The sequence below is a fragment of the Synchiropus splendidus genome, chromosome 11 (genome assembly GCF_027744825.2).
Source record: "Synchiropus splendidus isolate RoL2022-P1 chromosome 11, RoL_Sspl_1.0, whole genome shotgun sequence".
NCBI lineage: Eukaryota > Metazoa > Chordata > Actinopteri > Syngnathiformes > Callionymidae > Synchiropus > Synchiropus splendidus.
In genome coordinates, this window is record NC_071344.1 from 24,212,287 (window position 1) to 24,229,079 (window position 16,793).

Here is a 16,793-nt window from a genome sequence, read left to right on the forward strand (position 1 = left end):
GTCTGGCGGACAGGCATCGGGTTCCTGCTCCACACTACCAACCTGGACAGAAGGTCTGGCTATCAACTCGCGACCTTCCCCTGCAGGTCGAGTCCCGCAAGTTGGCCCCACGCTTCATTGGACCATTTGAGGTGGACCGCGTGGTGAACCCCTGCGCAGTTCGTCTCAAGCTCCCTGCATCCTTAAAGGTCCACCCCACGTTCCATGTGTCCCTCCTGAAGCCAGTAGCTACAAGTCCGCTCAACATATCCAATGAAGCTCCTCCAACCCCGATGATCATCGACAACCACCCGGCCTACCAGGTCAACAAGATCCTGAATGTTCGGCGTCGTGGGCGAGGCTTCCAGTATCTCGTCGACTGGGAGGGATATGGACCAGAGGAACGATCCTGGATCTCCAAGTCCCTCATCCTGGACCCGTCTCTCCTCCGGGACTTCTACCGGGATCATCCCAACAAGCCCGGTAAGGCTCCAGGAGGCGCCTCTTGAGGGGGGGGGTACTGTCATGTCCCCTCCTGTTGTGCTTTTATTTTGTATGGACACTTCCCCGTTTCCTGTGTGTGGTTTGTCTTGACAGGTCGGGCACGAGTGGCAGCTGCACCTCATTTCCCCTAATTTTCCACAGCTTCTTAAGGAGTAGCTGGATGACAGTGCAGCGCCAGGTCGTGAACGTTTTCATGTGTGGTATGCTGGACTTTTCATTCTTCGGATCGCTACTTTTCCTCCTGGACTGCCTTGCACCTGAGTATTTTTGTAAGTTTTATCCTGACTCTGACCTCTCATTTTTTAGTTCCTGTTCCTCCTCGTGCCCGATCCTCCTTGCGAACTCTTGTTTGGACTTTGGACAATTCCTGACCTTGATTGTCATTTATTCTCCGTTGGAGACTCCTTTAGTTGTCGTTATGGACTTTGGGCTGCGTCCCGTTTGTGTTGGCTGACATTTTTTGTTTATTAAATGCTGTGTTGTTCCGTTAACTGCCTCGCCTCTCTTACTTCCTGCAATTGAGTCTCCTCTCATTTCTGAGCCTTGTGACAGAAAAATTGTCAGAGGCAATCTACTCCAGTGGAAAGTGTTGATGATGTTATTGTTAACAATGACAAACCAAATAAGAAGCAAAAACAACCCCTCATGAAGACGTCCTCTAAAGAGACTAAAACAGTGGAAGATCCCGTTGGTGGCAAGCGAGACAAAGTGCACTCCCCAGAGACCAAGAAATTAGCTAAAATGAAAGTGACACACACAAATGAGTCATTGACAAAGACACGGAAAGAAAAACACACATTTGAAGGAGAAAAAAATGTCTCTGACGACGCTGTGGAAAACAATCATGATCCACAGAGTGGCATGCATCGAGAAGACCTGGATTCTGTTCGGGTAAGAATGTTATTTTGTGTCATTCTGGTAAAAGACATGCTGAGTTACCTATTGTAACTTCAGTTCTATGAATACAAGCGATGCAACCAATAGCGAATCCCGTTAGACGGCAGAGCACGTATGACAGAATTGAAATGTTTTACCCGCCATTCACCATCTGCTTTAAAGTGTTAGTTTAAAGTCATTTTTACAACCACCAAAATGTAATACAAGTAACATCCGACTTATGACCAGGATCGGTTCCGACCAACCGGTTGTAAGTCAGATTGGACGTAAGTCGAATGCCATTCAAAATGGCCAACGCTATGCTGGGATACTGTGCTGCCGTAACTGTCGTACACGATGCCGGGCTGCAACAGGTTGCGGTGCCAGACATTGAATAAAAAAATTAAATAAGCATCTGCTGGCTGTGGTCATGCGTGTGGGTGGACGTAAGTCGAGCAGGTTGTAAGTCGGATCTTACTTGTAAATATATTTGTAAAACACATAAGCACTTTTAACTAGGGCTGAACGATTTTGGAAAATAATCTAATTGCGTTTTTTTTCTCTCAATATTGCGATTGCGATTAAATGTGCGATTGTTTGAGGTCCTCTTCTCATGTATTTTACAGCAAACACAACTAATAAATCAATCTGTATTGTAATAAACCATATGTGATTCAGTATATATAATTGTTCTTCCTTATAGGCTATTCTTATGTTAAGATAAAGGCAAATGAAGCATGAATTAAAATGAAAGATGGTTTATTTGTCTACTTCAGTTTCAACTGTAGACTTACTAAACTGATAAATCACACAAACTAAAGTGCATATTACAACAATAACGGAAACCAATATGTGGCTTTACCACTCTAACACGTCCAACTCTTCATGTAAACGTAGATTGCACGTTTTAAGCACTGTCTGAACATAAACATAATTAGTAATAAAAAAATAGCCGATTGGACAATAGACGTCACATGACTACCGGAAATGCGCATGGAGTAACAGGCACGTATTGCCGCCACTTCTACGAGAGCGCATCAGTTTTATTTACAGGTGCGAGAAGAGGTGCAAAAGGGTACACGCTCATATGAATCGTGTTTTACGAGTATGTGGAACTTATGCACCCGTTTTGGCTGTTGTTGAGGTGGAAAACTTGGCAATGTGTCACAATTGCAGTTGCAAGAGCTCGTGTTTAGCTACTTGTATCTGTGCACTTAGAAAATGAAGGCGAAATTACTTTTCGTGTTTGTATGAATGTAACTCTTTTTACACGCACGTGCCACGGGGTTTACAGATGCAAAACGGCAGTTACGCGTATGTGCCTCTGACACATGGATACGAGTCTTGTGTTACGGGTATGTGCCACTTTTGCACCCATTTTACCTTCATAGGCTAAAGCCGTAATTTACAGCTCAATGGCTAAAGCTCACCGTTGCGCTGCACCACCAACGTGAAAGTCACATGACCAGTCAAATTGCAGCCTTACGGTTAGAAAATCACGTTTTATCATACTGCGGTATAATCGCAAATCCAATTAATCGTTCAGCCCTACTTTTAACTTGAATCGTACCACTTAACAACTCAGTCACCAAATCGGTGATAAAAACAATAAAGGAGAAACCATTCTAAAAGGTACAAATGCAGTACTTTGTTGTTGATGTAATTCTTTTGTTTACCTTTTTATTTTAAACAGAGGAGGAGCTCATGATATCCCCGACAAACAAAGGTGGAAGACCAACCAAGTCATCATCTGCTCCAGATGGAAATCACATTGAGAGTTGTCAAATCCTTGGGAAGAGGAAAGGAAATCCTCCCAAAGAGTTTTGGTTGGCTTCACCTCAGGATACCCCAGAGCCAGAATCCAAAGATGAATCGCCGGTTGCAATGTCTAAACAAAACACAGCCAAACCTAGTTCACCTGTGAAAAAATCTCAAGCTGTCTTGAAGAGGGGGAAAAATGGAACCGTTTCAGAGAATCTGAGTTGTGATAAAAAGGATAATAAAAGAAGTAAAAACAAAAGAATCAAGAATTCACTGATTCAGGATCGAGTCCAGGAACAAAAATATCTCGTACTACCAAGCCCCTCACAGCCATCTGACCACAGCACACACTTGGGTAAGTTAAACGCATTATTATTTTTAGTCGTAGTTGTAGTCGAATAATTTGTTGTATTTGTATTATTATTATCACACACACAGTACATTTTCATTAAAATAATTGCTTATTCATTTTTTTCTAGCTTTTTAGCATATTCATTTTGTTCTTCTTAGAACTGGCTTTGTCCTGCACCTGTTGTTTCATTTAGTTGTGTTTAGTTTGTATTTGTATTTACCATTAGCTCGGCAGAGAGACGGTGATCTGCAGTTAGATTTTGGTTGCTGAGGAAGCAAGTTTTTGATTGTATGTACATGGGAGGAAATGCATGTTCAGCATTAAGCGCTCCTTTAACCTGTGGGCCACAAAGGATGATGGAGGTTTCACACTTTGTGCCTGGGTATTTTTGTATTTTTCAAAACAAGACGGTAACATTTGTTCATTTTCACAGGACACCAAGAAGCCAACTCTCATCAGCTTTTATCACCAAGCAGAGATAAACGCAGAAGGAAACCTCTGGGTGAATGGTGGAAAGTTGACGCCTTAGAGGAAGCAGAGACGTTGCCACCTGATCTGCCGTCGTCCACTACAATTAAACCTTCAAAAGAAAGAGAAGCTCATCCCAAAAAAATTGGAGGATCTGGACATCTGACTGTTAAGAGTCGTAGAAGAGCATCAAAGCCTGTTGGGGGAGCTCTTGTGTCTCGCTTGAACCAAAGCAGGAAAACCCTTAAATCAATCCCCAAATCAACCACGAAGACCCCCAGTGGAGCACATCAGAGACAGTAGGAGCAAAACATCCTCTTTTGTTTGTTTCTTCATTTAGCCAATATTAGTCATTGTTTTACAGCAGATACCAAGATGAAGCTGAGTTGCCTGCTTCAGGCTCCAAAGTTACACTCATACAGAAGAATGGCTGGAGTGCATGCAAAGTCATTATGCAGGATGAGAGCTCAGGCCATGAGGGGCTGAACAGCACGTAAGCAAGCGCTCAGTCTTCATTACTAACTCATGCTTTTCATTTTATCTTATTTTTTTTAACAATTCATTTGCTTCCAGGTTTGATGTCTGTCTGAGTGGACCATCATCCAGGATTGATCTGGACGTGTGTGAGGACTCGGGTATGTTGTTAAAGCTTGTTTATAAACCTGAGCGTTCTCTCAGGCCCTGCACACCCTTTACACTTGCTAAACACAGTCCATTCTCTCTACCTCACTCTTCCCCTTTCCCACTGAACCAATTGGTCAAACTGGGTTGCAGCCTTGGATGAATTCAATTTATTTACTGTTTCACGGCTAAGCGTTGCCTCGTCTGAAGTGCCTCAATTATAGTTGAGAAGTTCAAATTTCAGGAACTTGTAAATTCTTTTATCCCTTCTCAGGGATTTTAATTTTTACTTCCTGTGCTCTAGATTTGTCATCATCCCAAATGCCTCCCGCTGAGCTGTCGATGTCTGACCTGTGTGCTCCCCCTCTCAAACCTATGGCGCTCCAGCCCGTGAACAGAACTAACCTGACCCGCTGCATGATGAGTCTTTGGTCCTCTCCTGCTGTTGGTATGATTCTTTTGTGTCTGTTTTTGTTTGGTTCAGTGCTGTGTGCACAGCGTTGTTTCTTTCACAAGTTTCTAAAAAGTCTCGAAAGGTTATTTTGTATATGGTTCTTTTTAAATAGCAGAAGAAAAGGAAGTGTTAGTATGAGAGGTAATCAAAAAGGCCATTTTCATAATAAGAACATTACTATTATAGTCGTATGATTTAATATTTAATAATTAAGTATTTCAAACTGACACTTCATAAATTTGGGAAGCTGGAGAAAATTCATTGTCAGACATTTATTGCTCTATGCTTTTAAATAATTAACGTTAGGAACAGAAACTAGAAAACACAGCATTAAACATCATCCAGTTCCAGTGTTGGGCGTCGACCCCAGTCCCAGATCCGCTTTAACCAGAGTGAAAGCCTTGACTTCACTGGTGTGACTGGAACCGTCGTCGTCATATTTTGGCAAGACACGCACGCCGTTGTGGCTCCTTCACTGCAATAGTAATCAATCACACAAATGTGTCTTTTGCTAATTGAAATGTAAAGTTTGGCTGTTCTGTGAGTGATGAATAGCACCATTTGATCCCTTTGACAAGTGATTTATCTCTTTTCTCCCAGTTTCCATTAAGAAAGGTTCTGAACTTCCCAAAATCAAAGTCCTAGCTCATCCGTCTCAATAGCAATAGACAAATGGCAAACACAATGTTCTTTTCAGTTGCTGGTGTCGAGACACTCAAGTGTGAAGCTGAACTCTGCAGTTGTCTTTATGAATCCACTCCCTCAGAGCGTTGGGCATCATGGAGGACAGCAACAATGGAACGGTTTCAAGTGGGATGTTCATTCTCGGCTCCTACATGAAGAAACCTGTCTGTGTGGATCACAGCGCCACCACAGTCAGTCACTCTTCTACCTCCTGTTTTTCCAAAATGTTTGATTTTTTGTTTCAAATAACAAAAAAAGTTTCGTTTTATTTCATCACTGTAAAGGTGTTCCACTTGTCAACAAGTACTTTGAAGGTGACCATCAATCTACAAGAGTCTTGCTTCATACCGGGTCACTCCTTCATCGTGCCATGTGGTAAGGACCTCTGCCACAAAATACATTCTGGTGAAACCAAAGTCAAAATGATCTGTATTGACTTGAAGAGTTTTTCCCACTGCTGATAAAATATATTATACTAATACAGAAGAGTTGTGGCAGCCATGTGGGAAAGTGGTTCTCTGATGTGGCTGGGACCAGCTGCAGCCCCACTGAGACCCTCGAAGGAAAGAACTGTAGATAATGAATGAGTCCTGGGATTGCACTGTAAACTCCTTCACTTCTCTGCTGAACGTTTTCCTGAGAGGGATTGACTTTTTTCAACAGCATCAATAAATTAAACTTTTTTTTTATGTCACTTTTCATACAAAATGCAACAAACGCTTTTCTCAAGAGGTTCGGTCCACTCTCATGGAAGATAAAGACTGTGGACCGTACGCATGCCCTCACGCTCACAGACATCTCGATACATATGTGCAACACGAACAGATGACCCATCATTTTCTCAGCGCTCACTTGTCTTTTCTCCACCAGGCCACACCTACAGCATTCACAACCTCACCACTCTGCCTGCAGCCCTCTTCTTCACCAGGATACAAGTCCAGGCTGATGGAGACGTATGCAGATGTACATTTTGTGTATCTTTGGTGACTACAGTTGTTTAGTTTTGTCATAGTTTTGTAAATAGTTCACTTTTCTGTGAAGCAGTTCTGTCTTTCAGTGTTGTGTTTATACAGAATAGGACTTTTTACTGCATATCATTTTGGTAAAAGTCAAGGTTTTATTGTTATTAAGTTGTCAAAAACGTTTTTTGGGTCGCAACGCCCTCATGACTTCAGTAAAATTCTTTGTTCACTTTGCTTCCAGTATGATTTGATTAATTTTCAAGTTGTATGTACTTATGTCAGTGAAGCAGGTTTGAAAACCACCTGTTTCCAAACTCTATTTTTGGTCCTTAATTATAACTCACTGGCATGTTGACGTCTGATGTATCAGCACAAGAACAAATAACAGACTGTGCCCAAGCACTGGTTGCACATGTCCCTTGACCATGCAAGCTCATATCATATTAACAGTCTTGAGGAAGCGTTGTCACTTCCAGAATGTCCAAATGATAGTCATGTTTGGCCTGGTACAGATGCTGCATTTGACCAGTGACAGAGCTTTATCTGTCCAATGTCAAACCCTTGCTGCATGCTATTGCAGACATCGGGACTCTGGAAGACCTTAGTAGTGTGAGTGCTTCCCATATTTCCAAATGTTGCCTCCACGCTTAACTTGTTACCAAGACAGTTGTAGAGATCTGGGAACAACTGACCAATGAAGCCAATGATGTGATGGTGATGGATATACCCCCACAGGTCCACTCCCTATGACCTATCCTGGAAGTTTTCAATCGTTCCTTTTTTCCATCTCTCTTTGACCATAGTCCGAGTGCAGCAGAGATGGGAGGAATATTGTGGTCAGAGGGCAAAGCCCTCGCTTCACCTGCTGGTCTCTCACACGGACCAAGAACTTGACCGAGCAGTAGAAGTAGTAGAAGAGGAGGCCACATGGTGATGGATGCACCTCCGCCAGGCACCTCGCATGACCCAGCTGGAGGGCTCCGTCGCCTGTCCCATCCCTCAATGACCAAAGTTCGGGTGTAGCAGAGATGGGAGAACCTGAGGCTAACGTAGAGATGAGCTAGTCGGGGCTCCGCCCGTAACTCCAGGTTCGCCAGGCAGGTCAACTTGACTAGAGAAGCGTCACGAAAGTAGGTGAAGATTGACCGTAGGTGAAGATTGAGTGGCCTGTCTCTAATCACAGAGTGGTGGCGTGCCAAGAGACCTGCTGCTATCTCCAAACGCCAGGTCTCACGCCAGTCCGGCCTACTCAATGTCTTGCACCAACGACCTCACCCCCAAGGTCGCGCAAAATGTTGTTAGTCCGAATGTAGTGAAGTGGCACCAATAACCCTCCATACAGTGGGTCTGGACATCCCCCTGGGGCCCTCTCGTTGCCAAATCAGGTGCTTCCCTTCTCCGGCAACTACACAGGGGAACCTGACGCCATCCCACAGCCACAGCACTAGTTTGAGCCCAACGTGGAAGAACTAGGCAATAACCGTCCATATTTGGAGGGAGAAACCGCCAGTGGAGAAACGTTTGGCCCATGACGAAGCGCTGCGGAAGAGAATGATTCTTTCATCTATTGGCCAGAGCTGCTGGAAGCACCTGTTAACAGGACAACGTGAGGCAAAGAAGAAGCTGCTACGTCAGACAAATAGAAATCTGCAAAAGTTGAGGCGGAAGTCCCGGAGGCTGCTTGGTAGGTTTCTGCCAAAGAAACTCCTCTGAAGGCTGCTATCGATGTTGCCCCTTTTCACCACCTGTCAGAGTCACCCATAGCTGATTTGTTTTCCTGAAGGCCTTGACTCCATTCAGACGAGCTCTCAGTGCACTCACGGGCCACACCTTGTACAAGCTCCAGTGGTTCTCATCATTCATTTGTTACCTCAGAAGACGCACAAAGAAATTTGGGAAAAACGACTAATCGAGAAGGCCCATAGTTGTCCAAACCATCCTGATGGAGGCCAGGACCAGGAGGAGAGCTGCTTTGTAAGCCACCAGCTCCAAAGCTGTCTGATCAAGTGGCTCGAAGGGAGCTTCAGAGAGAGTCTTTAATGCCAATTGAAGATCCCAATAGGGCCAGATGCATCTGGAAGTGGGTCTGAGTCTTCAAGATCCCTGCAAGAACTGGACTAGCAGTGGATGTTTACCCAACGGATAGCAGTCCACACCCATTGAGCATTATATGCTTTGAGTGTTGCGGGTGATTTAGCATTTCGAATAGTGAACTGCACCTCGGGGGCAGAGGACTGCCTGCTAGCCTTGAAGTAGCCATGCTTTGAGGGGACGGCCCAGGATCGGCGGTCCCCTCATAATTTCTGCCCACTGATGCAGGACTGTTTGCAGGACTTGAACAGGTTGCAGCACACCCTCGTGTGAGTACTCCAGAACACCTCCCGGGACTCTGGAACACCTATGAGGTCATCTTGACCACAAGGCTTAACCGCCAGCCTTGCAATGTGGCCTGACCTGAGAACCATGGGCAATTACCATGGCCGTCCATACCGGACGTCTGACTGGCACCGCCGGCTCCTTTGCCAGACGGCCGTCAAGGAGATCCACATTTTGCTGCACGAAACGAATGTTGCTTTGGTATGACGGAAGGTGGTGTGCCCAGGGTATTGTCGATATCTCGGATGGCCAGGGCCTCACACCGGACCTGTCTATGAGAGTTGCTGCGCCACCGCCACGCCCAGGGTCTATCCAGCCAGAATGAATGAATGAATGGGTTGTGGAGATGGAGCATTAACAACCCCTCATACATGGGGTGTAATTTTACACTCTGGGTGGCAGGAGCTGCTGCCTCGCCTTTGCCACCTTAAGCTGAAATAAAAGTGGCATTAACAACCCCTCATATATGGAGTGTAACTTACACTCTGGATCAGCAGGAACTGCGTTGCCCTCTTTTAGCCACTATACGGCTGAAATAGATAGTGGCATTAACAATCCTCCATACAGAGAGAAAAAAATATTTACTGAGCAGCTACAGTCAGGGTTCTAGTCTGAGGTGAGCAAGAAAGAGGGAGTTTATTCACAAATGAACAGATAGTGATGCAGGAATCCTGTGGATCTCGGCACGCTGCACACTCCACAGCACTGGAATGAAGCAGATACTGGTGTCCCCGAGACAGTGCTGTGAAAGAGGGCCTACTGGTCGCTGGGTTCGGCTGCTCCTGAAGACAGAAAGAAAAGAGGGAAGGAGGATGCAGACACATCAAAAAAATAGTGGTCAGCAAAAGTAGAGATTGATGACCAAGAAGCTGCCTGGCAGATTTCTGACAGAGATACTGCCTTGAAAGCAGCCACAGATGTTGCCTGGCCTCAGATCGACTGTGCTCTCAGGGATTCCTGTGACTGTTTTCCCGCTGTCTCATAGGCTTTCATCATGGCAATTCTAAGCCAATGTGACAACCTGTGAGGGGACAGTGCCTGCCCCTTATTACCACCTGCGAGAGCCACCCACAGACTGTCCGTCTTTCTGAAGGGTGGGACTCAATCCAGTTTAGCTTTTTGCGGTCTAACCGGACACATTTTGTGTAAACGCTCATGCTCCTTGTGCTGCTAACTCATGCTAGCTCCTGGGAGGCCTGACCAAGTGGCTCAAAAGGGGCTTCAGACAGTGAATTGAGTACCAGCTGCAGGTACCAGTAGTGACATAAAGGTCTTGAGGTAGGTCTAAGCCTTTTCACACCTCTCATGAAACGGCTCACTAGACGATGCTCGCCGATGGGGTGGCCGTCCGGACCATTGTCTGGCATGGAAAGGGCTGCTACATGAACCCGTAATGTAGCTCTGCTCCGACCATTGTTAACCAGATGAAGGAGAAAATTAAGGGGCCGATTCTGGGGAGGCTGACTGGGTACCACACCACCGGGAAAAAAAATTGTCGAATTAGTATTGTATGCTCTGAGGGTTGACGGAGCTTTAGCGTTCTGAACAGTCTATTGGACATCAGGGGACGTGTGACTGATTGTTAACCCTGGTGAAGCCAAACCTTGAGGGGTCGTCCGAGTATTGGGGGAGCCCTCGGGGTTCCTGATGCTTGCAGAAGCGCTGACATCGATGGAGGGAACTCCCAGGGCCCTTTGATCCGGATTTGACACATCTCTGGATACCAGCTGGAGCTGTCTGGAGCTACGACAATCATTCTCACTCTCGGCAGCTGAATTCTCCTCATCAGAGAAAGAAGAAGGCAAGGAGGAGGAAGGGCAAACAGGAGGCCTTCTGAGTCCAGACTGAGTCCAGCATGACCCCCACAAACGTCATGCTCTGTCTGGGACTGGGACTCTGACTGGGAGTGCGCTTTTCAGGAGGTTTACTCTGAGCCTCAATAGCACGATGTGCTCCAACACCAAGCTGGTGTGCTCATGACTCCTGTTTCGACCTGGCTAGAATCAACAAGTAGTCCAAGTACGTCAGAATTCGCAGACCTTGTCTTCTTAATGGATCGAGCCCCGCCTCCACGCACTTTGCGAAGGTGCGAGGCACTAGAGTGCTGTATTATACCTGACCCTCGAGCCCAAACCGGAAAAACTTCCTCTGACTCTGCCAAACCGTGTTGTGGAGGTAGGCGTCTGCAAGATCAAGATCCACTGAGGTCCAGAACAGTTCTCCACTCTCCTGTCTTCTTGGGTTTCAGAAAGTACCAGGAGTAAAACCCAGTGTAAGAAGATCGCTTTGGCACTAGCTCGATTACTTCCTTTGACAGGAGAGCGCGGACCTCCTCCATCAGAAATGACCGCTGGTTCTCTGAGTTCACCCACGTCCACGTGGTCTCGCAGAACCTGGGGTTTGACTGTGAAACTGAAGGGCGTGTCAATAACCGAGTATCTTCTCGATCCAAATGGGCAGATGAGGAGACAGGCACGTTCAATTCGGAAGATACTCTGTCAAGACAGGCGCCCTGAGCACAGGAGCGGACCCGGCCTCCGGGGCAGGTTCTGGTCGAAAGGGTCATCGGTGCTCAGCGCCCAATGTTCTTCAAAAACAGACTCGCTTTTGTCAGCTGGGGAAGTAGGGTCCCAAACTTGCAGTGTACCTTTATCTGACACTGCAACTCTCCTAAGATTGAGAGCCGAGGGACCGGCCCACTCATCCTCAGAAAGAGATGACTCTGTAGATGATGATGTCCTGCCTGGCTCTGTGAGGTTTGGAGGGCTGCAGAGAACAGAATCACAGACAGACATCGCATAAGACATCATACAAGGGAGCTGAGAACAGAACATGTCTGGCATGCAGCTCCTACTGTGTGATCCTCTGAAGTGGTGGCTTTCATGGTCCTGTGGCGACCCCTGCTGGAAACTGCCGAGTCTGAGGAATAAAAAGAGTTAATGGCAGAATAGAAACTCTCCCAACTTTCGGCTGGAACCGGGATCTGTTGAGAGACGGGAAAGAGTTATTTGACGCCTATGCTTCTTATTGTGGCGAAGCTGAAGAAAAACATAACTTCTTGGCTCCAGAAACTTCCCCACGGACAGTTCTGTCGTCAGGGATAGAGACCGTTACTATAATGCTCTGTCTCCTGAGATCATGTCAAAAAAAAACGAATTTTTGAAGCGGGAGTTCACACTGACTGGAACCAGGAGAAAACTTGACGGGTGATAAACCCTAATTTTGGGCAGAGAAGAAACAGACCCGATACCAAAGTAATGGATCTTATTTTTTATTCAAGTTAGACTTTGGTTTCGATGCATAGTTTTAGATACAAAGTTCTTCCTACGCTTTTGGAGAGAGCAGAGGTGAGAGCAGCTAACTGGTCTCTCCAAGAGGAGCAGCAATGATCAGCGCAGCTATTATACGGCTGCTGCCTCCGGGCGGCGCCTTTGTGTGGAGGAGGCGGTGCGAGCAGAGCACCATGCCGACGGACTGTTGAATCTCCAAAATCTGTTGGAAACTGGTGAGTCTGCGGAATAATAAGAGTTAATGCCAGACTTGAAACTCTCCTGGCCTTTGGCTGGAACCGGGATCTGTTGAGAGACAGGAAAGAGTTCTTTGACGCCTATGCTTCTTATTGTGGCAAAATTGAGGAAAAACTAAACTCACTGGCTCCAGAAACTTCCCCAGGCACAGTTCTGGCCTGAGGGATAAGGAGGCAGAGAGACCGTTACTATACTGCTTGGTCTCCTGATGTCAACCAAAAACACATTTTTGAAGCCGGAGAGCTGCCACTCGAGTTCGCACTGACTGGAACTGGAACCGGAAGACAACTTGGCAGGACCCGATACCAAAATAATGCATCTTATTTTTATTCAAGTTAGACTTTGGTTTAGATGCATACTTTTAGATACAAAGTTTTCTTCCTACGGTTTTGGAGGGAGCAGAGGTGAGAGCAGCCGACTGGTCTCTCCAAGAGGTGCAGCGATGATCAGCGCGGCTGTGATCCGGACGGCTGAGCTCAACCCGGCCCTTTTGACCAGCGACGCTGCAAATCCAAACCTTCCACCTGGCAGTAAGCTCTGTACCTGACCACGTGCGGTCCTAGTGCCAGTGGAGTGTCAGAACTGCGCCAGGAATAGTCCGGAATGAATTGGACGAGCAGTGGATGTTTACCCAACAGACGACGGTCCACACCCTTTTGGCATTATATGTTTTGAATGTTGCGGTTGCTTTAGCATTTCGAATAGTGAACTGCACTTCGGGGGGCAGAGGACTGCCTGCTAGCCTTGAAGTAGCCACGCTTTGAGGAGACGCCCCAGGATCGGAGGTCCGCTCATAATTTCTTCCCCCTGCTGCAGGACTGTTTGGGAGGGAGGCAGGCTCCAGGGACAGCTGGACACAAACATATTCTAGGAATGTTACACAAGCCTTTCTACTTCACTGGAAGTGCCAGGGCACTCCGCAAAATGTGATTGTGAAATTACAGAGGCGTGAGTGAGTGACTCTGTAATTGTGAAATTACAAAGGCGTGAGTGAGTGACTCTGTAATTGTGAAATTACAGCCGGAGCTGGGGCATCTGGCACATCAAGAGATGAAGCTTGAGACCTGAAGACGAGCGGAGCGCCTCGTCTGGACCATGAAAACTTCAGGCAGGACTGAGGTCTCATCGCAGTCAGGGGAGAACGAGTGTTGCCCGTCCTGACGCACCGGTCTTTCATAGCTAGTGATGCCGACATCCTCCTATTCACGGGAGCAACGCCGTTTAGCTTCAGTCGAGCACCGAGGCATGTCAGACTTTATCCGGTAAACTGCAGTGGCGCCGTCTGCCTGTAAATTCTTACCTGTCACATGCGCCGCCGGAGTCGGCGAATCTGGCACACCAAGCGAAGAAGCTTGAGACTTGAAGAGGTGCGGAGCGGCTCATCTGGACGACGGAAACTTCAGGTAGGACTGAGGTCTCGTTGCAGTCACGGCAGAGACTTGTCGCATCCGCGCAGGAACGGATTTAATCGCAGGAAACTCAGCGCTTGTCGCGCTCCGTGCGTGGACGTCGGGCAGCAGCTTCTCCCGGGGCAGTCGGCTGACTGGAGGAAATTTCTGTTTGTGTGGAAAATGTGTTTTAAATAAAACCATTGCTTGAAGCATAGTATTTGCGTTTTTTTTTTTTTTTTTTTCTGATTGAATTTGCTCCTTCCAGCGCCTCGGCCTCGAGCGCTCCTGTCCGCGAACCTGGCAACACTGCTCAATGATGGTCGGGACATTTGATTCGTTCTCCCAAGTGGGTTGAAGAGACACGCCCTCTGATAGCCAAAGCTGAAAGGAAAACACACAGGAGGTATCAGCACAGCAGGTTTTTTTCACGGTTCCAACTTCCAACAAATCGGATGATGACACGGCAACATAACAAGAACGCCCCCAAGTTGTGACCCCAAATAAGCCCATGACACATGATAACATCTCCTGCCCCTCAAATTATTCACGTCTTCCAACTTCTCTCCCAAAGTCCATGTCCCCAAAACCACCATAAACACTTCGAGTCTAAAACTTAATAAAACAAAAAAATAGTCATAAAACAGAATGGAACTTAAACGACTAACCCTAAACAAAACTAAACAAAAACATAGAAAGAATAAGAAAATAGCAAGCACCTTGGTCCAAAACTCCTCTTCCACTTTTTGAACATAGTCTTTCAGATACACTGGGGGATTCCTGGTCCTTTTTGGTCGTACTCTTCCTTGAGACGGTGAGCCTACCATGTCACTGTCTGTCTGCTTTTTTTTTGTTTAAAACTGACTTCTTCACTGTTCCCTTCACTTGTCTCAGTCTCCAGTGAGATCCCAACCCCAAGTGGATTCTCCACTTCGACATCCTCCACAGTGGGTGCGGGTCTCTGTCCTTTTAAAATGGACCGACTGAAAACCTGGTCTACGTGTCTTCTTACAGTTTTCCCATTTCCCAGCGCCACTGTGTAGGCGACTGGTCCTGTGCATTCCTGTATTAACCCTGGAATCCACTTAGGCCCATAACCATAGCTAATCGTGAACACCCGGTCACCTGTCTGAAAACTTCTGAACTGAGCATGTTGATCATGCTGAACTTTCTGGTTTGCCTGTTTCGGTTCCATTTTCTTCTTCATATTTGGGTGTATCAGATACAACATGCACCTCAATTTCCTCCCCATAAACATTTCTGCAGGAGACAGTCCTGTGGTTGACTGTGAAGTAATCCAATAACTGAATAAAGCTCTACTCAGTTTGGTTTCCAGAGAATCACCCGATGTTTTTTTCATCAACTGTTGAACTGAGGAACTGAACGTTTGTATCACTCTCTCTGCCATCCCAATAGAAGAAGGATGATGCGGTGCAGATGTGACATGAGTGATCCCATTGCGTGCCAAAAACTCTTTAGTGTGTTCACTCACAAAACACTGGGCATTATCTGACACTATCATTTTTGGGATACCATTAGTGCTGAAAGTGGCCCTCAAGCAGTTCATAGTAGCCACTGCAGATGCTGACGAAACAGGGTAGACCTCCAACCACTTTGAATGTGCATCAATCACCACCAAGAACATCTTTCCCATGGACGCCCCAGCATAATCAACATGAAGTCGTCGTCACGGTTTTCAGGCCACTCCCACGGGTGCAGCGGTGCACAGGCCGAAGCGTTCTGGTGTTCCTGACAAGTGGAACACGATTTGACCAGACTTTCATATCACTGTCTATATTAGGCCACCACATGTAGCTACGAGCCAAACCCTTCATTTGACTCATTTCAGGGTGCAATTGATGCTGCTTCAACATCAGACCACATCCTTTTTCCGGAATCACCACACGACACGCCCACAGTACACACCCATCTTGTTCACTCGGCTCCTGTTGCTTCATAGTGGGCAAGTACGAGGTCTTTACTGGTTCACTTACGAAGCTCTTCCGAGTTGACCACTGAACTCTGATCCTGCTCTACCATCAATTCCTGGTCTTCTGAGTCTGGATCCCCAGGTTTCTCTGGAAGTGGAAGTCTACTCAGAGCATCTGCGTTTGCATTGTCCTGTCCACGTCGGTACACCATGGCATATTTATATGTTCTTAAAATAATAGCCCGTCTCATGATCCTCTGAGAACTAATGTGTCGCACAGCTTTTCCTTCATGAAACAGACTGATTAAGGGCTTACGGTCTGTGTACAAATCACAAATTTACGTTAAGTACTGCACCCCAAAAATGACTTCTGAGCCCTCTTTATCCAACTGCGAATAGTTTTTTTCTGCTGCTGTGGGTATGCGCGAGGCATAACCCATAGGCCTTTCTGCTCCCCCTTCCAGCCTGTGTGCCAAGACTGCCCCCACCCCATAAGGTGAGGTATCACATGACAGTACCAGTTGTTTTTGTTCATCGTAATGAACCAACACTTGACTGCTTTGTCGTAACTTCTTTGCCTGTTAAAAAGCCTTTTCTTGCTCAATCTCCCACCTCCATTTCTCATCTTTCCTCAGTAACTTGTGTAATGGAGCCAGCACAGTAGACAAGTTCGGCAAGAATTTGTTATAAAAGTTTAGCAGACCTAAAAAAGCTTTCACCCTCGTATTATGCTAAGGGTCAATTTGACCCATATCCGTTTTTGTGTTAAAAAAAAGTAGTGGTTATCCTTACTTTTTCTTCATTAAATTTTGTGACTTTTCCTCATCAAGGGTCATGAACAGGTGTGTAAAATCTGGACACTTTGATGTCTAGTGACATGTCTGTACAGAGTTTGTATACAAAGATGATAT

The 16,793-nt window shown here is 46.3% G+C and overlaps 1 protein-coding gene across 4 annotated transcripts; it reads left to right on the forward strand.

The window, feature by feature from the left end:
- The first annotated feature begins 1,053 nt into the window (after positions 1 to 1,053).
- Positions 1,054 to 14,107, forward strand: LOC128767518 (uncharacterized). Of its 4 annotated transcripts, none has more exons than XR_008416127.1 (9): positions 1,054 to 1,374; positions 3,053 to 3,475; positions 3,906 to 4,239; positions 4,305 to 4,433; positions 4,514 to 4,575; positions 4,866 to 5,009; positions 5,713 to 5,890; positions 5,984 to 6,074; positions 6,570 to 6,858. XR_008416127.1 is itself a non-coding variant. In XM_053879620.1 (7 exons), exons 2-7 carry the CDS (start codon positions 3,064 to 3,066, stop codon positions 13,623 to 13,625), a joined length of 1,122 nt encoding a protein of 373 aa, XP_053735595.1. In that variant the 5' UTR covers positions 1,054 to 1,374; positions 3,053 to 3,063; the 3' UTR covers positions 13,626 to 14,107. The 4 variants fall into 4 exon arrangements, 1 of the variants encoding a protein (XP_053735595.1); XR_008416129.1 differs by having other exon boundaries at positions 5,782 to 5,890; XR_008416128.1 differs by having other exon boundaries at positions 4,308 to 4,433.
- Positions 14,108 to 16,793: the final 2,686 nt, after the last annotated feature.